The 21,940-nt window shown below is 45.6% G+C and overlaps 1 protein-coding gene across 9 annotated transcripts in view; it reads left to right on the top strand.

The window, feature by feature from the left end:
- Positions 1 to 21,940, top strand: part of LOC117354404 (tubulin delta chain-like) — a 112,764-nt gene that overhangs the window by 48,834 nt on the left and 41,990 nt on the right. For 8 of the 9 annotated variants that reach the window (XR_004538201.1, XR_004538202.1, XM_033931880.1 and 5 more), the window contains exons 6-7: positions 4,801 to 4,942; positions 16,382 to 16,567. Coding sequence is in view for 7 of the 9 variants with exons in the window: in XM_033931880.1 (XP_033787771.1) it covers positions 4,801 to 4,942; positions 16,382 to 16,567 (328 nt within the window). In the remaining 2 variants the exon portion in view is untranslated. The remainder of the gene's footprint in view (positions 1 to 4,800; positions 4,943 to 16,381; positions 16,568 to 21,940) is intronic. The other variant, XM_033931881.1, reaches the window with a different exon arrangement.

Raw genomic sequence — 21,940 nt, 5'->3', positions numbered from 1 at the left:
ACACTTTCTGGTCAATGCAGACATTTAACTCTTTTTAGGTTCAAGACTGTAGTCTATGAATCCAATGTTGTTCCAATTGGAGCAAACGTTTCTCCCAGTCCCAGTAGATGTCTGCTACCATGTGATCAATGCCAAAATAGTTTAAAGAATCAGTCATGTGTATTCAAAACACAATGTGACAACTCACTGTACATATGAGCGATGTTCATTAATCCTAATCTTTAAAAGTCTAATGGTTTTATCCACATACAATTTCTGGCAAGGGCATTGGAAAATGTCCAGTCAAATCTTTTTGTAATCCGCCTTGAACTGCAAGGTATAGGCGGAATAGAAATCCGTAATGTAATGTAATGTAATGTATATTATAAAATCACTATTACAGTTAATATTTTATTTCAAATATGTTTAACCAGATTAGTAAATTCAGACAATTCAGTTATATTATACAAGTCTTACAATGGCCACATTTAACATGGTTTTCATCATATGTAGTCTTCACACCTTTGGATGAACTTAACAGTTATTTTCAGTTCTTACTTCATGAAAATGCATGTCTAAAATATGCATTTTTAAACAATGGATGAACCTGAAGAACCCTCCAATGGTTTCAAATGATCCAAACTGCCTCAGAACTCCCAGAGGATTATTTCATACCATGTGAACACAGAATCCTCACTTTCACTTTTGCTGTTCACTTGCAGCAAATGTTCTCTGTGGCTATACTTTATCTGCTTATAGGCCCTTCGGAGGACCTTATCAGGATTACCACGATTGTAGCTTGGAAATGAATTTCTGTTACATATACACAGGAGTCCGTACTTTAGCTGTTGATTCCCACTAACTGCAGAAGAGTATTATTTAAGATCTTGAACTTCTCCCCTTCTGCAGTGAAGAACAGCTCCCTCTTCAATTTTTCTTTCTGCTATTGAACTTGGAAGGGTTGTTCTGGTCTGCTCTGCTACATTTGTTATTTTCAGGTATTTTTCCTTCAGTTTTTCAAATTTCTTCATGGCTTTGGTTCTCGGGGGTTCCCTTCTTGGGCTTACTACGTCGGGGGAAGGACACAGTCCTGCATGGGTGGAGTGCTGCTCCCAGGCCAATCTCGTCGAGTGCTTCTGGAGCAAGCCTGCTTTATGTCCTTTCAGGAGCTTGGCATCTGTTCCCCGGGAGCTGCTTACTCACTGATTTAATCAGGGGCTGTGGGGCCTCTCTGTAACAACCTTTTGGGGATCAGGGAGCCGGCTGCATATAGTTTCTCCCCCCATCACCGTGTGAAGAATTTCAGGGGTGGGAGTCAGCGGTCGAGGTCTTTCTGACCGGCAGCCAGAATATTTCTTTTGATGGTCCAGTTCTGACACATTTCTGAGACAGAAATCCTTTCCCTGCAGGCAGGTTGCTGCAGCCGGCACCAGAAGTCACAGTGAGTGCTCCCATTATTCCCTATGGGGAAATTGAGGAGGGACGATATCTGTCATCCTCTCAGTAGTCCCCTACCACCTCTTCAACCCCCTCTAATTCCCTTCATGAGCACTAAGTTCAGACTCCCCTTTGTCCTATGTGATTCCACCTCATCAGTCCCTCCCTCCAATTCCCTACATGTACTGACTCCCCTTTTGTCCTGTGTATCTGTTATAATCATCGAGATCGACGCGAACCTCACCAATCTCGCAGCTAACATTTCTTCTTGCATAACCAAACTTCAAACCTGGGCTCACACTGTACAAATGAAATTGAACGAGTCCAAAACTAAACTACTTTGGCTCGGCCCTAAACTTGATCAATTACCCACTTCCATCCCACTGCCCACAGGCTCCTCTCTACAGCTGGAATTCTCTAGCAAAGTTCTGGGCATCACCATAGATTCATCATTATCCTTCAACGACCACCTCAACTCCCTGATAAAAAAATGCTTTTGCAGCCTTCACATGCTGAGGAAAGTGAGATCCTGCTTCCACCAAAAACACTTTGCCATCCTCGTACAATCCATTATCCTCTCCAGATTGGATTATTGCAATTCCATTTACCTAAGCTTAACAAAGAAAAGCCTCCACAGACTCCAACTAATCCAGAACACCGCGGCCAAACTTATCTTCTCAAAAAGTAAATTTGACCATGTCACACCGCTCCTATCCAAACTCCACTGGCTTCCCGTTATTTCCAGGGTCTACTTTAAATGTGCCTGCCTAACCTTCAAGATCCTCCACGGTATCCTTCCTCCTTTTATCCCTCTATCCTGGAATTCCTCAAATCCAACCTCCACTAGATCCACTCAAAAATTAAAACTATCCTACCCCTCCTTAAAAGGCATCTCCCTTGTTGGTAAACTTGGCTCTTCCCTCCCTTTCAGAATCACTCAGCTCTGGAACAGTCTCCCTTCCCCTCTCCGCAATTTGAGCCCCCTTCTACCATTCCGTAAGCATCTGAAGACCTGGCTCTTCTCCAGAAAGTAACCCCGTCCCGCTCCTGGCACTCTCACACCAACCTCTCTTCTCTCATACTTATATAATTCCACTGGTGTTCCGTTCCTTCCCTAACCATGTAAACCGTGTCGAGCTCCATCTGCGGAGATGATGCGGTATATAAACCCAAGATTTAGATTAGATTAGATTAGATAATTAGATTGTAAGCTCTTCTGAGAAGGAATGTCTGCTTCGTGTAAAATGTGCAGTGCTGGGTGCATCTGGTAGCACTATAGAAATAATAAATTGTTGTTGGGTCTGGAAATTTCATTTTTAAAGGTTTTTATTTTTGCATTTAGCTCCGATGGCCCATTTTTTGGTGCGAATTTCCTGATGGCCATCTTGGATTTTTAGCAATCTATTTTAAACTTAATTTTTTTCTGCCTCAAAACCACTTGATTTGCCTAGAGTTCACCTCTCATGAATGCCCCAGGACATCCTAGCCCTGGATCCTGCATTTTTTTTGCATGGATTTACCGGTTGAGGAATGGCCATGTTCCACCTGCCACAGGGTGTGAGAGGAAGGGGCGGGAGCTTAAGGCTTGGCCCCTATTCAGTCCTCTAAGGCCTTGGAGCCTCTGATATCTCAGAAGATCTGGTTTAATGTGAAAAGATCCTGCTCATAAGATCTGAGCAGTGCAAGCGCATGGTGGTGGAGGAATCTTCTATTCCCCAGTCCAGGGTTGTATAAGAGCCTCAGGTCCTCCAATGCAAGGTTTTTCTGATTTTGTTAGTCTCATATGGAAATTCTACTTAACAAGGACCAGGAAATGCTGTGTGCCAGCTCTGCCTTGGGGGGATTCTTCTCCCAAGCAGGTATCTCCATCTCATAGCACTCCGGCTCCTAGTGTCAGTGACCCTTCAGAGCAGGACTGGGATGATTGGAAGTCCCTTTTCATTCCTTTATTGTTGCATGGCTCTTCTGCGACTGTGAATGATTTGGGATCTCTGATGGGGTCCGGTAGCCAGGAGGCAGGAATGACAGGATACCAACACAAGACAAGAATTTTTCTTAATTTATTTTAAAGCTTCTACCGCACTTATCGTAATCATCCCGTAACTGCTCTCTGGTAAATATCTTGTATCCTATCGTAATCATCCCGTAACTGCTCTCTGGTAAATATCTTGTACCTTTTGTAACACCCAATACCCACTCAATTTGTTTTATCCTGTATCTCTTTGTAAACATCCTGTAACTGTTCTCATGTTATTATCTTGTACCTTATTGTAATCATCCATTACCCTGCATCTTATTGTAAACACCCTGTAACTGCTTTCTTGTTATTACCTATTGTAATCACCCAATACCTGCTCACTTTGTATATCCTGTATCCTACTCTCTCTAGACACGACTTTCACTGTAAACCGCTTCGAACTTAGGGTATAGCGGTATATAAGAAATAAAATTATTATTATTATTATATCTAAGCACTTACAAAATAAAAAAAACATGCATAATAAAAAAGACATAAAAACACAAAACAGACAATAAACTGTGCCAATTCTATCTGTCTTTCCCAGTCCCATGCTGTAAAGATTTACCTGTGTTTCAAACATGATTATTTACATAGTGGGTAAAGCCTACAGAAACAAATAGGTCTTTAAATATGAATCTGTTTCAACGCTGGACTAAATATGAAGTGCCTTGGAAGTTTATTTTCTCAGTGCCAAATAAAGGCTTCTTATTTTTTTGTGTGTAGGTTTTTTTTTATGTTTCTTTTTTTTTTTTTAATTGAATGAGACCCCAAAGTATGAAAATCCCACCACCACCACCAGGACTTACAGACTGGGACTGCACAAGCTTACCACTGCTACCATCTGCTAAGATTGAGAACAGACTGACTTTCAGGGGACTGTGCAGCCCACTTATAGGATTACTTGAAACTCAGTCTGTTCTTCTCCATTTGCTGGTAGTTCATAATCCCTCTATGCCAGTCTAGAGAGATGCTATAGAAATGTTGTTTGTTCTTCCTGCATCCTTTTCAAAGCTGCCTTATGCTGAAAAAGTGGTGATGCTGTAAAATCCTGTATAGTGTGGATCTGGTATTTTGTAGTAATAGTTCCAGATTTTCTCTTTTGTTTCTCATGTCCCATCCCAGTGTATTTTGAGATTTGTAGTGTTACTCTATCAGTGCAAATCTCAGTAATGATTTGAAGAAGGAATGGAAAACCAAACCAAAAAAAACCAGTGGATCTGTCAAGGATCCCTCTGAACCAGTTGGGTGACCAGACTTTTGGCAGTAACATTTGTTCTCGCTCTACACATTTGTGATGAGGATGGTGTTTCTTGAGCTGTTGAGTTCAGGATGACAGAAAAGTTTTGGCTTGTCTTTTCTTTCAGGTCTTGGTGCCAGGCTATGCGAAACAATCAGAGATGAATATCCCCTGGGTTACATTCTTTCTGTGACAGTGGCACCCCACCAGACTGGAGAAAGTCCTCTTCAAAATTACAATTCTTTGCTGAGTCTCTCTTGGCTACAGAGGTATAGTAGCACTTTGGTACAAAACTTGTTGCCTGCCTGATATAAGTCCAAATTCATTATGAGGTTGATATTGAAACAGTTTGTCTAACTTTTTCCATTAGCTGAGCAAAACCTGTGATTTGAGTCCCACCGAATTTAGCTGATAAAAAAAGAAGGCTTCAGAGTAATTCCTATGGCATGGCAAAATTTGTAGTTCCAAGTTCATTGGTTTTTGATATACCGTTTATCTAAGATTGGCTAAAAAGTTTACAATAAATTTCATAAAATATAACTTAAAATAAACTTGAAATTAAAAGCATTGTATAATAAAAAATAGAAAAGGGGGTTATAAGACAGACATAACACACATGAGTAATAGGGAAGTTAAATTACATCGAGATGAAAATAAAATAAGGGGAAGGGGAGGTACAAGAGGGGAGGGGGTCACATCTTAGGAAGTGTTTGTAGTTCTCCACCAAAATATTTATGCATATCAGGAGAAGAAAATAGGTTTCAGGTGTTGAAAGTGACCTTGTAGCCAGTAAGTACAGTACTGCTATTCTGTGCCTGCTGGATAAAGTTAGGTGACCAAAGGGCTCATTTTCAACAAATGTCTTAAATGTGATTATAAAGGAGCCGATGGACAATTTTCTCGCCAAACCTTTCCAATTTGCTCTTTTCGAAACATACCATATTTTTTATTCTATTAGACGCACCTCCCTTGTAGAGGAGGAAAAACCACTATGTCCCCATCTGGTGATATAGTGGTAGGCCGGGATAGGGTACAAGGCAGGTCTAGTGGTAGGCAGCAGCCTCCCCCCCCTCGGTACCTATTTTTTACGTCCATTGGTCCAGCGCTGTATCAGTAGGAGCTTTCCGTGCTCCTGCCTCTCTCTCGCTGGACAGCCGTCCTCTCTTCCGGCAGAGCAATGAACAAGGCAGGCGCGAGCTTTTCGCGTTCCTGCCTGGTCCCGCGCCGCTCCCTGAATGGCTGCCGTCAGTGAATTCTTGTTGACTATACACCGAGTTATTGGCGGAAGAGTGTCCTTGTACCGCGTGCCGTAATGCATATGAGGGAGGAGCGGGAACCTTGTCTTCCAGGGCTGGTGAACTGCTATGGATCTGGCAGATGAATAAAAAATATCACCTGGGACACTTTTCTCGCGTTGATGTGAAGTAGAATCGTGTGGTGTCTGGAGACTTCACAAATACCCAGCCGGAGGATTTGCAGGCTTCCTTTACTTCCCCTGCGCCAGGCTTCTCCCCAGAGAGTTTTTATGACACGTCCAAATCAGGAGGTGCAGCCTATGGGTGTGCAACTTTCAGCCCAGGGAACATCTTCTCCGGTGTCTGCTTTTCATATAAGCAAGCTGACCCATGGCTCCAGTGACCTTTTGGATCACGACAGGTCAGATGGTGTGTCGGATTGCATGCCTCTTTTGTTCCAAGATTCTGATAAGGCAAAGAACTACTAAGCAAGAGTCACAACACAATCATCATCCAATTCAGCGGAGTTCCGCAGGGGTCGGTGCTGGGACCGCTCCTGTTCAATATATTTATAAACGACCTGGAGACGGGGACAAATTGTGAGGTTATAAAATTTGCAGATGACACCAAACTCTGCAGCAGGGTTAGAACCACAGAAGGCTGTGAGAACCTCCAAAAGGACCTAATGAAACTGGAAAAATGGGCAAAAAAGTGGCAAATGAGCTTTAACGTAGAGAAATGCAAGGTCATGCATGTAGGGAAAAAGAACCCGATGTTCAGCTACAAAATGGGGGATCATTGCTGGGGGTAAGTAACCTTGAGAGAGACCTGGGTGTGTTGGTGGATACAACACTGAAGGCATCGGCACAATGTGCGGCGGCCTCAAAGAAAGCGAACAGAATGTTGGGTATCATCAAAAAGGGTATCACGACCAGGACGAAGGAAGTCATCATGCCACTGTATCGTGCAATGGTGCGCCCCCATCTGGAGTACTGTGTCCAGTACTGGTCGCTGTACCTCAAGAAGGACATGGCAGTACTTGAGGGAGTCCAGAGAAGAGCAACTAAATTGGTAAGAGGTATGGAAAACCTTTCATACACTGATAGGTTAGATAAGCTGGGGCTTTTCTCCCTGGAAAAGCGGAGACTTAGAGGAGACATGATAGAAACCTTTAAAATCCTGAAAGGCATAGAGAAGGTAGACAGAGACAGATTCTTCAGACTGAGGGGAGCCACAAATACAAGGGGGCACTCGGAGAAATTGAAAGGGGACAGGTTTAGAACAAATGCTAGGAAGTTCTTCTTTACTCAGAGGGTGGTGGACACATGGAACGCGCTCCCGGAGGCAGTGTTAGGGCAGGGCACGCTACAGGGGTTCAAAGAAGGTTTGGATAAATACCTACAGGATAAGGGGATTGAGGGGTACAGATAAACATAGAGATAGGTATAGAAATGGCAGGGACAGATAGACATAGAGATAGGTACAGGAAAGACAGGGTCACTTAACAGGTCATGGACCTGATGGGCCGCCGCGGGTGCGGGCTGCTGGGTGCGATGGACCTCCGGTCTGACCCGGCAGAGGCAACTCTTATGTTCAGTGATTTTGGATTTAGCGGCCCAGTCCTCTCCTGGTTCCAAGGCTTCCTAACCATTTAGCACTATGCTGTACTGTACTGTACTTAAGGATGATGAACTTTCTGACAGTTGGCATCCTCTCAGCGGGGTCTCCCAAGGATTTTCACCATCAGTGTTCAACCTTCTAATGCAATCCTTGGAAGCCAACCTAGATCTCACACAAATAAGACATTTCACCTATGCAGACAACACAATGACATCACGATCATTCTACCTGTCAAAAAATGTGTTCACACCATAGAAAACTGGACCTCAGCCAACCACCTCAAACTAAATAAGAACAAATCCAAATTCCTTTGGTTAGGACCATCAACTGACCCACACTACACTCCAAGGATTACAGTAAACAACACAGACTTTCCATTAGAACTATAATCCTGAATCTTAGGAATAGAAATTGATATTCACCTATCCATGAAGAGCCACATTAGTTTGTGCCCATATCCTGCTGCTCCTCGCTTGACAGGACAGAGCACATCTCTACCTCCAAGGGCTGATTCTAAAGACTTTCTGAGGTTGGGGCTTCTTCCCCCGACTTCCTCCAGCTCCATGGACACCAACAACTCCATGTCAGCATTGTCTCTCAGCCCTGAGAAGTCTTTGCTTTCCCTCTCTAGCAAGTTTGCCTTGGTGTTTAAGAACTGGCTGCCATGTCCCAAACTTCCAGGTAAAGGGATTCCTTTCTGTGCTCTCCAACCCTCTCCCTGGTGACTAGAGGAAAAGCTTCCCAAGGGATGTGTGCACTGGTCTAGTGGAAAGCCTGCCCTCCTACACACCCTCTAGCAGACCTGGATGAAATGACCTCTGTTTGAGGAATGTCTGTTTTTATTTGTGGTGCACAGCTTACATTTGTATCATAGAACTCTCCTGGGTCAGGATCACTGATAGCAGGTATAGGCAGCTTATCACACTGTGCCTCCAGGTGCAATGGGTCACTTCTGTTGCTTCCCCTGTCTGTTCACATAAACCATCGGGGTGGCATTGTCGGAGAATACTCTGACCACCTTTCCTATCGGGAAAGTCTCCAGTACTTTTAGTGCCAAGTGAATGGCTCTCAGTTCCAGACGATTTATGGCCACTTGATTTTTGAAGGGGTCCACTTGCTCTGGAGAGGACGATCACACAATGGGTCCCCCCCAGCTGCTCAGGCTAGCATTGCTCATGCCTTCGATAAGGCATCCCCCTGAAGCCACCAACATAAGTTGCATCTTGCCTCTCATGACCAGGGGAACTGCATCTGTAGAGCTTGCCATTGCAGGACCATCTGGTGAGGAGGGAATCCTGGAGTGGATGTATATGCACTTTTGCCCAAGGAACAACTTCCAGTGAAGCCGCTATCAAGCCCAGCAGATGAAGGTAATGCCAAGCCGTGAGACTTGGCAATGCTAAGATCTCTGATCTGCTTACTAAGCTTCTGTTTGCCTGGCTCAGGAAGGAAGACCCGGCCTTTCGCTGTGTCGAAGTGAAGTGCCAGATATTACAAGCACTGGGTCAGCTGTAGGTGACTCTTCCTGAACTTGACTATCCAACCGAGACCCTGGAGGAGATCCAATCTGATGAGCCAATCGTACAAGTAAGGGTGACCCCGTATGGCCATGCTGCAAAAGTGAGCTACTACCACCACCATCACCTTGGTGAAGGTGCGCAGAGCCGTGGCCAATCCAAACAGCAGCACCACATACTGGAAAACATGGAATCTCAGAAGATTACAGGTCTGCACGGGGATTCCTGGAATCCCATGGGTCCCGCAGGGATCCCCCCCTCCCAGGTCTACAGGATTCCTGCAGGGATTTCTCTCCCCCAGGCTCACAGGACTCCCACAGGGATGGAACCGGGGTTCCTGAGGCCTGGAAAGAGAATTAGTAGAAGAAACACAAAAGCAGAAACTGGGACCAAGATGATGGAAAATCAAAATGTTCCACCAGGGACAGCAAGGGAAATGTTCATTTTGAGGGGAACTAAGCTCAAATTGGGAGGCCCAGCTCCCTCTCGTGATTAAGCTATCAATTGTGTTTAGTACAAAATGAAGTACTTGCTGAGTTTGTTTTGGGGTTTTCAGTTCAGTTTTGGCACATTTTTCTTATGCAACCATTGTCCTGAAAAGTGCTTCTCTCAATTATACTTTAAATGATTTTGATGCTGTATTGTTCGATTCTTTACTCATTGCTGCATTAAAAACCATTTGTGGATTTTGGACCTCTCACAAGTTACCTATGCCAGATGGTGGAACCAGATTTGTTTGCTCTAGAGATATGAGTTTTATATTGCCAAAAAAATCCAACTCTTATTTCTTTTAACAAGAAATGGTCGACCCTACATTCACATGACCTAATGTCTATTCTAATTCTTTCCTGTGATGTATGCATCTCTTATTTCTGTTCAATGTTATTTGTTTATTATTGTTGGTTTAAATAAACTAAGACTAAAAAAAATAATCAAAACTGTCAGAAGTAATTGCTGCTTTTTATGAGGACAGGTAACTTTTACGGGGTGGGGGGATGGGCGGGGACAAAGGCAATTCCTCACAGGGTCGAGTGGAGATGGAGGGATTCTGATAGGGACTGGCAGGATTTCTGTCCCCATGCAACTCTAGTGAAGATATGCTTCCGTTAAATCCAAGGAGGCTAGGAATTCCCCCAGATCCACCTCTGCGTTGACTGACCAGACCGTCTCCATGTGGAAGTGTGGAACTCTCAGTGCTTTGTTTACGGACTTTAGGTCCAGGATAGGCCTCCAATCTTCTATGCTTTTCCTGGGCATGATGAATTTATTTATTTTTTTCAATTTTCTATACTGTTCTACCAAGGGAGCTCAGAACGGTTTACATTAATTTATTCAGGTACTCAAGCATTTTTCCCTGTCTGTCTCGGCAGGCTCACAATCTACCTAATGTACCTTGGGCAATGGGGGGATTAAGTAACTTGCCCAGGGTCACAAGGAGCAGCGTGGGTTTGAACTAGTGCTGCCCGATTTCCGATTCGAATCGATGCACCGATTCGAATTGGGTGAATCGATTCGAATCGGTTCATTTTGTAAAAAAATTGGCCTGGCCGATTCAGTGACCAACCCTCCTCCCCATGTCTCTTAAAGCAGGAGCGGCAGCGCTACCTCTTGCTGGCCATCCACTGCCGTTCCTGCTTTAAGGGGCGAGGGGGGAGGGTGTGTCTGAAAGTGCTACAGTGTTCTCCGGCTCCCCCCTGGCAGTACTTGTGGCAATGTAGTAGAAAGGAGTGCAACGATCAAAAACTCAATATCCGACAATATGACGCACGACCTACTCCTATTGGAGCGCTGGTCTAGAATCTGGCAACTAGGTTTCAATACCAAAAAATGCAAGGTCATGCACCTTGGCAGCCAAAACCCATGCAGAAGTTACACCCTTAATGGCGAGATCCTAGCAAGGACTGTAGCAGAACGGGACTTAGGGGTGATCATCAGTGAAGACATGAAGACTGCCAATCAAGTGGAGCAGGCTTTATCTAAGGCTAGACAAATCATAGGGTGTATACGTAGGGGTTTCGTCAATCATAAGCCTGAAGTCATTATGCCATTGTATAGATCCATGGTGAGACCCCATCTGGAATACTGTGTACAATTCTGGAGGCCTCATTACCGCAAAGATGTGCTGAGACTGGAGTCGGTCCAGCGAATGGCCACCCGGATGGTCTCAGGACTCAAGGACCTCCCATACGAGGAACGGCTGGATAAGTTGCGGCTATACTCACTCGAGGAACGCAGAGAGAGGGGAGACATGATCGAGACGTTCAAATATCTCACGGGCCGCATCAAGGTGGAAGAAGATATATTCTTTTTCAAAGGTCCCACGGCTACAAGAGGGCATCCGTGGAAAATCAGAGGAGGGAAGCTGCACGGTGACACCAGAAAATACTTTTTCACCGAAAGAGTGGTAGATCGCTGGAATGGTCTTCCACTTCAGGTGATTGAGGCCAGCAGCGTGCCCGATTTTAAGACAAGATGGGATCGTCACGTGGGTTCTCTTCACAGAGAAAGGTAGGCCGTGGCCCTTATCTGCCGTCTATTTCTATGTTTCTATGTTTCTATGTAATAGTAGCAGCAGCCAGCACAGTACTGCATCTGAAAACAGCAGAAGTACCACATCTAGCATGCATGCAGCCTGTTCGATCGAGAGTATAGAGATGTCAAGCCTATGTCCTCTCCCCAAGCAGCATAGAAGAGACAGCCACCTATTGAATCCCTTATCTGAAACCTCTCGCATCTGCAATGAAGCGCGTCCCGTCCAACTTTGTGCCAGCTCCCAATTTATGGAACAGATCGAAGGAGTCCATGCTTCCCCAGCATGCCTGAGAGGGGGGTGGGACTCCGAAAGGACTGAACGGAAGTGAGCTTACAAAAGTCGTGTGAAGAGCGTGGCAGTCTGCAGCTAGTCCAGCAGGAGAAAGAGAAGTAGCTAAGGGTTTGTTTACAACAAGCTAAGGCAGCAGCAAAGTTTATTTATTGTGTGGATAGATTATTATGGTAGTTTGTTAGTAAATGAGTTCCTCCCATCCTACCCATGGAGTTTTATGTAAAAAGAGTAAGGATAATGGTTTTTGATATACTGCCTTTCGCTGTTGACTAATTAGATGGAGGCACGTTCTCTGTCCCCAGTGGATTCATAATTTAAGTAAATGTGCCTGGAGCAATGAAGGCCCAGAGTCACAAGCAGCTGCCGTAGGATTCAAACCCAGCTCCCTAGAAAGGTGGCCTAAAAATCCCAAAATTGTCTCCCATCCCAACCAGCCCCCTCCTTTAGATGTCGGGTAATCTTTCTACCTTGCTCTCTCAGTACTTGCTTCTGCAGAAATGTCCTGTGCATGCTTGAATTCTGATAAGGGGTGGGTAAGAAGAGCAGCTGCTTAGGGAGCCCAATCAGGTTTGGAGCTAGAAACATCATGTTGGTTCATCCCTATGAAGAAAGAAGGAGACCCTGGCAAGCAAGTTATCAGTAGACAACCAGAGCCTGGGACCAACAAGATTTGAATAATGACCAGACAACAAAAGGTAGAAACAGTAATTTTATTTTCTGTTTTGTGATTATAATATGTCAGATTTGAAATGTGTATCCTTCCAGAGCTGGTGTTGGACCGCAAACGTGAGCTAGGATTTAACAGAGAGAGGAAAAGTCTTTTTTGTTTGTTTATTTTGTTTACACCACAGGACCAGTATGGGTAGGAGAAGGTAAAGGGGGTGAAGAGGCTATAAAATAAACCCACCGGAATGTTTAAAAAAAAAAAAAAAAACCACCCTATTGGGCAGGAAAATCGAATCAAATTGAAAAATTGATTCAATAGGCTGAATCGAATCAAATCAAATCAAAATTTTTTTTCCTGAATCGGGCAGCACTAGTTTGAACCCACAATCCCAGGGTGCTGAGGCTGTAGCTTTAACCACTGCACCACTGGAGCCCAATTCATCTTCAGGAACTGGTTCTATAGCAAGAATGTCCAAGAGTCACTCAGACCCTGGCAGCCTTTTCTGGCTGTCCGACTTGGGGAGTCGAGGAACAGATCTGGAGGGTGAGCAAGAGAACTCGATCTTGTACCCCACCTGAATAATGTCCAGTTCCCAGCAGTTTGATATCTGTTCCCATTCCCTCCAGAAAGCCAGCAGTCTCCCACCAATGTGGAAGACTTGGCAGTCGACCTGGCATCATTGTGACTTTTTTAATGGCTGAGCCGCCACGCAACCCCAAGGGTTGTTGGCGTCTGTTGTTGCCAAATCTCTTTCTGGACCCTTGAAAGGGCCTCTGGGAAAAGGAACTGGATGAGAGCTGGCGGGATCTCAGAAAGGAACAAAAGTTCTCTGCCGTCTCCCCTCCAGTGGAATGTCAAACTCTGCTGTCTAGTAGAGATTTGGGATGGTGATCTGCCACATTGGCCATAAGATCATCCAAGCCTTTGCCAAAAAGCATCTACCCTTAAAGGATAATATGCTTAAAGTAGCCTTGGAGACTAAATCGCCCGCACACTGCCTAATCCAGAGCATCCGATGGCAGAAACAGTGTAAGACAGTACCTTGCTCATGATTCTGATTATGTCATAGAGAGTATCAGCCACAAAATCTACTCCTTCCCTATTCAAATAGGGACAGATGCCCACCAGCTCCAAAGGACCTGATATGACAGTGTGACCAGGCTGAGCAGGAATTTCATGAAAAGTGCTGCACAGTCAGAACACACTTTGCTGATAACCAAAGAAGTTTATTTGCACTGAAAACCAGTCCTGTTACTTTCACAGGGTTAAGGAACAGCTAAACTTTTCAACCAACATGAATTAAAAATTCTAAACACAAACACCAGCTGCCCCACCCCAAACACAGTGGCCAGCTAAGTCTCTTTAGCACAGTTTTAACTCTTTGCACACAAGTCTTCATTTCAAATATTTCAGGGACTTACCTTAGCCATGCTACCAAGAGCCTTCTCTTCTGAACAGTCTCTCTCTCCCTTCATTCTTTCCCCAGGGCTCCTCTCAGCTCTTAGCCAGGGAAAGTTTCCTTTTACTGAGCATCCTAAGCTCAGGGAAGAGTCTTCCTTCTGGGACCTTTCCTCCCATGGGACTTCACTGAATAAATCTCCAAACTAAACAGATATTCTTCTTTTCAGCTGAGTCCCGCCCCTCTGCTTCAGCTGGGCTGCAACACTTCTCCAGTGTGGCTCAGCACTAAGCTGCAGAGGCCCAGTGCCTTCTAGGGCCTGGAGTCCAATTACTCTTGGGCTAGCAACTCCCGCTGCCCAAAAGTATAATAGTTTCATTCGTGAGGGAGAATCCCTGATTCCCTCACAGACAGGTTCATGCCACAAAGGAGGCAGCCTACTCAAAGCTAGCACTTCAAATAGTCTTTTAAGGACCATGTCCATCTTGCGATCCTGTGTGTCCTTCAGCATCATGTCTCCCTCTCTAGAAAGGGAAGTACACTTAGTCACTTGAGCTACCGCAGAATCTACCTTCAGATGGAAGTCTGGAGCCACCGCAGAATCTACCTTCAGATGGAAGTCTGGAGCCATAGGATAAAGCTTGGACATAGATTTTGCCATTTTTGGGAGCCTTCTGAGACTCCCATTGGTCAGTGACTAGCGAGATGATGTCCAGGTGTGCCAGAAAAAAGGAAGTCTGTTTGTTTGTATGGCTCATAATGGAACAATAGGAGGTGGAGGGCTGTTGAGGATTCAACTTCAGCTCCCAGTATCTGAATGAAACAGTGGTGGACTTGAAAAGACAGCGCACTGAGGGATCATTACCCTGTCAATAGCAGTCACAGCCTCCTGGCCTCAGGTCCCAGACAGGGATTTTAAATTATCCAGCAGATCCCTGCGATAATAAAGGCATGGAGAGGGATTTTCAGTCTTGAACCAAATGGTCACTGACGCTTGGAGCTGGCTTGCTCTAAGGCAGGGAAGTCTGCCTGAGATGGAGCTCCCCCTGTGCCACAACTGGCAGCATTTGCAGGCAGCACAGCACTCCCAGGACCTGTCAATTAGGCTTTCTACAAGAGACCGACAAAGTTTGAAAACCCCTAGACAGGTGGCCCCAAGGACCCCTGCAGAACCCCTGATTGAGGTAATTGGGCTCCCGTCGCTTCCACGCACTTGCGTTCCACACCCTCATTACAAGTGGTCTCTGAAAGGGATCTCTTTCCTGTAAGTCAGGCTTTTTGGGGTTCTCCCGCTCTGGAGGATTCCAAGGAGGTTGAACCCGAAGCTCCTACCCCTTCCTCCCACAGCACGTGGAACATGGCCACTCATCTGCAAACAAAGCTGTGCATAAAAGGCATGAAATGGAGTAGGTTGGTCTAAGGAATCCATTTCAGATGATCCCTGGGCAAAATGAGGGGTTTTGAGGCAGAAAGAAGTCTTTAAAAAAATTGATAAAAATCCAAGATGGCCACCACCAGTAAAATCATGCCAAAAATGGTCCGTAGCGGTTTTCCTGAAAAAAAAAAAAAAAAACAAACCGTTGAAAAAGATGTTTTGGAGGTGGGGGAACCTACCTAACTCTAACCCCAGAAATCCTTGGATTTACCTTTTCAGCCCCACCTCCTCCCCAATTTTTTTCATAAGGAATAATGGGAGTACTCACTGTGACTTCTGGTGCCTGTCCATCAGCTTTTAGCAGCCTGCCTGCAGGGGAAGGATTTCTGCCTCAGAAACTGCTGGGATCCAATCCACCACTGGAATTTTTCTGCCTGCCAGTTAGGACTCCGAACCCCGAAAATCCACGCAGTGCATCAGAGGAGAAAATTTGCAGCCAGCTCCCTGATACCCAGAGGGTTGTTACACAGGGGCCCCACAGTCTGCACTGAAGCCTCTGAGAACAGGCTATTGGGCTTGATGGACCATTGGTCTGACCCAGTAAGGCTATTCTTATGTTCTCTGATAAATCAGCAGGGAAGCAAGCTCTCAGGGGAATAGAATCCGAGCTCTCGATGGATCACAAAGCAGGCTGGCTCCACAGGTACTCCAATAGATTGGCCTGTGAGCAGCAGCCCACCCTCACAGGTCTGTGTCCTTTTCCTGGCAGAGTAAGCCCAAGAAGGGAACCGCCGAGCACCAAAGCCACTCGGGAAAAAGGCAGCTGATTAACAAAAATATGAAACAGAGCAGATCAGAACACACCTTCTTAGTTCGCTTGCAAAAGGGAAAACTGAAGAGGGAGTTATTTTCCACTGCTGAAGGGAAGGAGTTGAGAGATTTGAGGGACATCCTTCTGCAAAGTTTGCAACTAAAGTAAGACACCAGCTTCAGTACAGAATTCTATGTCTTTGCAACAGAAGAATTCAGTTATATAAATGGCCAGGTTGTAATCTTGCCTTCTTTCCCTAGGTATGCAGATGGAGTCCTTTTATTCCATAACGATGATGTTTTGAAGAGGACCGCAAATGTATTGAAGAATACTACAACAGTGCCCACTGGTACCCATCCTCAGATTTCCTTCTCATCCATGAACACTTATATTGCCTCCTGCCTGGCTGGGTTGCTGTACCCCATCAACATGCTCAAGACAGGGAGGTAATTGGCTCTGCCATCAGTAGAATTTGACTGCTTCAGTGTTAATGATGATCTGATGTGTTTATTTTCATTAATGGATGTGAAATTTGTAGTGCATCTAGTTTCTGAATCAAAGAAGAATAGGTGAAAACTCCAAGAAGAAACAAATAATGCTGGATTTTGCAAAGGCCCCCATCCCACCCCACCCCAGGCAACAATAGTGTTGGTATAATGCTGCCAACTCCCACTATCCCCCCCCCCTTGCTACCTCCTGTCCACCCAAGAGCTCAGGGGTTCTACTTTAATTAATATATTTTCAGGCTGCAGAGAGCCTGGGGGAAAACTTGGGTGCCTAACTCCATTTGTTTTTCTGTGCAAAGGGTGAGACATGAGTATAGGCTGATTTAGTCACCATATTTCCTGTAATTTTCAGGATACTATCTTATCTGGAACGTAATGCTTCACACTATGTCTACAAAGGTTCAAGGCGACTTACAGTATAGTGTAAGAACTGTTTAGTTCAGTGCAAAGAAGCTTAGACATATATTACAAGGATGTACTAGAGATACATTAAGGCCTTTGGGATTCCTTGAGGTAGATATCGTCATACCATGTATTGAAATAACTGGAGTTTATTTTTGAGGGTTGAAAGGGAGGAGGAAGATGGAGGATAGGTTTGGAAATGTGGGATGGTATTTTCAATCCACGAAGGTGAGGGAAAGGGAGACCCCCAGGGCAGCTCTTCTGTTTGCCCTCCTTCAGCGGGCCCCCTGACAATTTTGGGCCCTAGGCACGTGCCTACTGGGCCTACCCTTTAATTTGGCCCTGCATATCATAGGGTATACATAGTCAGGACTTCCAGTCTCTCTTCATACGTCTGGCACAAACATCCTACCATTTTCATCATCCTCCTCTGTCCTTCGCCAGATAAAGTCTCCAAAACTGAACCCAGTATTCCAAGTGGGGTCTCACCAATGACCTGTACAAGGGCATTAACGCTTTCTTCCTTCTACATGATGGCCCTTCGGTCTGTCCCAGTACAGCAAGGCTTATGTACTTTTATATGGTGTATTATTGAAAAGATACAGTATCCATTGTCAAAATTAATTACTTTATTCTTGTTTAGAGTAATTTGCATGGGTAGAAGTAAGGGAGAGGAGGGGCCCCAGAATTCACAAAAAAGAAAAGGAATTTGCTTATGCTGCAGTACAGGGTGAGTCCCAGGCTGCTGATTTGAGGAAAGTACTGCTCAGGAGTGGATTGATGGAGCTGTCATTTGGGTAGAAAATCCCTCTGGATTTCAGCAGGGAGCCCCAAGTGAAACCATTTCACCAGAAAACCTCAAAAAGACTAAACTAAACTAAACCGCACCATCTCAGTAAATGCAGAGCTCGGCACAGTTTACAGGAATTAGAATGAGAGAGAACTCCAGTGGAGAGTTTAAGAGTTAGATGTAAAAGGGTGGGGAAGGTGGGAGAGGCCTAAGAGGGGGGAAATGTTACAGTTTTGAGAATAGCCAGGTTTTAAGGTGTTTACGGAAAAGTTGGAGGGAGCTTGAGGATCGGAGCGGGGAGGTAAGGTTATTCCAGATCTCAGTGATTCTAAAGGGGAGGGACCCAAGTTTGCCTGCATGAGAAATACCTTTTGTGGAAGGGAAGGATAGTTTAAGAGTTTGGGAGGATCTGGAGGAGGTAGGGGTTGAGGAGTTCCAGGATAGAGGGATAACGGCAGGAAGGATGCCATGTAGGATCTTGTAGGCTAGGCATGCACATTTGAAGTGGATCCTGGAGATTACTGGGAGCCAATGGAGCTTAGACAGGAGTGGCAAGACGTGATCAAATTTGCTTTTCGCAAAAATAAGCTTAGCCGCGGCGTTCTGGATCCGCTGCAGTCTGTGGAGGCTTTTCTTGGTCAGGCTGAGGTAGATAGAATTGCAATAGTCTAATCTGGAGAGGATGATGGATTGTACTAGGACTGCGAAGTGTTTTTGGTGAAAATAGGGTCTGACTTTCCTTAGCATGTGAAGGCTGAAGAAGCATTTTTTTACCAAGGATTGGAGATGATCGTTGAAGGATAGGGAAGAGTCTAAGGTGACACCCAGAACTTTGCTTGAGAGCTCGAGCTGTAGTGAGGAGCCGGAGGACAATGGGATGGAGGAGGGTAGATGGTCTAATTGTGGGCCGAGCCAAAGGAGTTTTGTTTTGGACTCGTTCAGTTTCATTTGTACTGTGAATGCCCAGGATTGGAGGTTCGTTATGCATGAGGATATGTTCGTAGAGAGGTTAGTGAGGTTCGAGTCAGTCTCAAGGAGGACGAGGATGTCATCGGCGTAAGTGTAAAGAGTTTCAAGGGGGGATAGTTGGAGTAGTTTCAGGGAGGACATGTAAGTGTTAAAAAGGATTGGGGAGAGGGGTGAGCCTTGCGGGACATCACAAGTCGGGATCCAGGGGGAGGATGAGGTGCCGCTCATGTTAACCGTGTAAGAGTGGGAGCGCAAGAATTTGGAGAACCAATCAAGAACTGTGGAGCTAATGCCTATCTCGGAGAGTTGGAAAATTAGAATGTCATGGTGGACAACGTCAAAAGCTGCGGAGAGGTCGAATTGTAGAAGAACAGCAAACTTGTTATGAGAGTGCAGTTGCTGAACCTTAGAGATTAGAGAGGCCAATAGGGATTCGGTGCAGAAGTTGGGTCTGAAGCCATATTGGCAAGGTAGGAGGATAGAGAATCTTTCTAAGTAGGAAGAGAGCTGGGTAGATATGATAGACTCAAGCAGCTTGGTGAGGAGAGGGATATTTACTATTGGACGATAGCTGGATGGTATGGAGGGGTCCAGGTCAGCTTTTTTCAGTAGGGGGGTAAGTGCGATGTGTCCCATTTCAGTGGAGAATAAGCCCGATAGTAGGGCAGAATTTATGAGTTCGGTAAGTGATGTGATGGCCTGTGTGGGGATTTTCTCAAATAGGTAGGAGGGGAATGGGTCCAGGATGCAGTTGCAAGATTTTAACTTGAGGCAGAGTTTAAGGATCTGAGAATCAGATATGAGCTCGAAGGCAGTCCAGGATCTGTCGGCAGGGATGGGGTTGAAAGAAGCTAGGGTAGGGTTGGGTTTGGGGGGCACCAGAGAGTTGTAGGAGACTGCGGGCGGGAAGGAGCGTCTTAAGGTAGTGATCTTATCACTGAAGAATTTTGCCAGGACCTCGGCTGAGGGAGATGAGGGGAGAAGGGTGGGGTCGTTTTTTGTGGTTAGGGAGCGCCAAATATTGAAAAGTGTGCTATTCTGGTTGTTGGATCTGGAGATCTTGTCTGCATAGAAGTTCTTCCTTGCTTTTTTTAATATTGAGTTGTAGAGCTTGATATTGACTCTCCAGGCCTGTCTGTCAGATGGGGATTTGGATTTTTTCCATTTTCGCTCTAAAGCTCAACATTTTTGTTTCAGGTCTCTGTGGAGTGGAAGGTACCAAGGGGCTTTGTGGGGGTAGGTAATGGATTTGGTGGTTTGAGGGGCGAGGGAGTGGTAGGTAGACTCGGAGAGGGCGATCCAGTTGTGCCAATTGTTTTCAGAGTCTGCAAGCTTGGGAATGGAGGGGAAATGGTTAAGGAATTTGGTCCAGAACAGATCGCTCGAGATTTTTTTCCAGAAGGAATTAGGGGAGCGGGGTGGGGATCCAAGATGAGACATGAAGATGGGAAGGCAGAAGGCCCCTAGGAAATGGTCTGACCAGGGGACGTGTTCCCAACGGGTGTCTTCGGTAGAAGTTTTATAAGCGGTGAGGTCGAGAACTGGATGAAGTCTAGGGTGTGCCCCTTTTCATGGGTAGGAGCGGATGTGGGGGGGGAGAAACCTAGGGAGGTGAGGAAGTCAATGAATTCAGTCGTGTCCTTACTGGTGGTGTCGTCAAGGTGGAGATTAATGTCTCCGATGATTAGTAATCTTTGGAATTTGAGGAAGGCATTAGTTACGGTCTCAAGGACGAGGTCGGAGGATTTGGACCAAGGGATAGGTGGGCGGTATAGTAGCAGGATGCCTAGTGGGTGAGGGCGGAGTTCATCATTGACTGAGGCTAGCATATATTCTAGTGAAGCGTGGCTGCCTCTTTCGAGGAGCTGGACGTCAAAGAAGGATTTGTAGAGGAGTGCCAGGCCACCTCCTTTGCGGTTGGTTCTGGGTGAGAAGAGGCCTTGATAGCCATGGGAGCAGAGTTCGTTTTGTGTGAAGAGGTCGTCTTTTGAAATCCATGATTCTGTGCTGCAATGACAACCCCTTTGAGAATTTGTAAACTTTTACGAAGGTGCGTTAGGGCCTTAACGCGCGCTAAATTGCCGTGTGCGCTAGCTGCTGCCGCCTCCTTTTAAGCAGGCGGTAATTTTTCTGCTAGCGCACGCTAATCAAGTGCATGCGCTAAAAAACGCTAGCGCACCTTTGTAAAAGGAGCCCTAAGTCTTTCTCCCCTGAATTGGGATGTCACACCAAGGACAAGATCTGTACCCTGTCCTCCCTAAACTATATGTTTGAATTACTAATCTTTTTAGATTACTGTGGTTGCTAGTTCAACCATAGATATTGAGATCAGATTGTTAATTCAGCGTCTATTCTAGATGTAAAATTTTTTTAAGCACTGAATTCTCGGTTTCAGCTATTCTCATTGGGCTGTCCGTCAAACCATAAAAGTTTTAGCTATTTATGTAGTGCTAAACACAGGGTGGAAACCATCCAAAGAATTCTTTACTTTAGTATGCCTTGCTGACAAGCAAATAACCCAGTTCCCTATCCCAAATACAGTGGTACCTTGGATTACGAGCATAATCCAAGGAGCATGCTCGTAATCCAAAATGCTCATTTATCAAAGCGAGATTCCCCATAGGAAATAATGGAAACTCGCTTTGATACGAGATAGAACGTGAACTCGCAGGCCTTGAGCATGCGCAGATGCTCAAGGCCCAGCAGACGAGGAGGCCGATCTTCGGGATGCCCAGATGAGGGTAAGAAGCGGCAGGGGGGTGCCCAATCGTGGTGGGGGGTGCCGGATCGTGGCAGGGGGGTGCCCAATTGCGTCGGGGGGGTGCCAGATCGTGGCGGGGGGTGCCCAATCGCGTCAGACGGGGGTGCCGGATCACGGGGGGGAGGTTGCCGGAACGTGGGGGGGGGGGGGAGGGCGCTCGTAAATCGAGCCATGCTCGGTTTCTGAGGCACCGATTTTGCAAATGTTTTGCTCGTCTTGCAAAACACTCACAAACCGGTGCACTCGTAAACCGAGGTACCACTGTAATTGTTGCTTAGTAAACTTCAGTTGTACATTTATTTTGTCAACTAGCACTTTGTCCAATTTTCTGACTTCCATAAGCAACTATACCAGATGAGGTCCCTCACCTCTTTTTTTTACATAGCCCCAC

Source organism: Geotrypetes seraphini, chromosome 2, assembly GCF_902459505.1.
Source record: "Geotrypetes seraphini chromosome 2, aGeoSer1.1, whole genome shotgun sequence".
Classification (NCBI taxonomy): Eukaryota; Metazoa; Chordata; class Amphibia; order Gymnophiona; family Dermophiidae; genus Geotrypetes; species Geotrypetes seraphini.
This window is presented reverse-complemented; position numbering and strand designations above follow the sequence as displayed.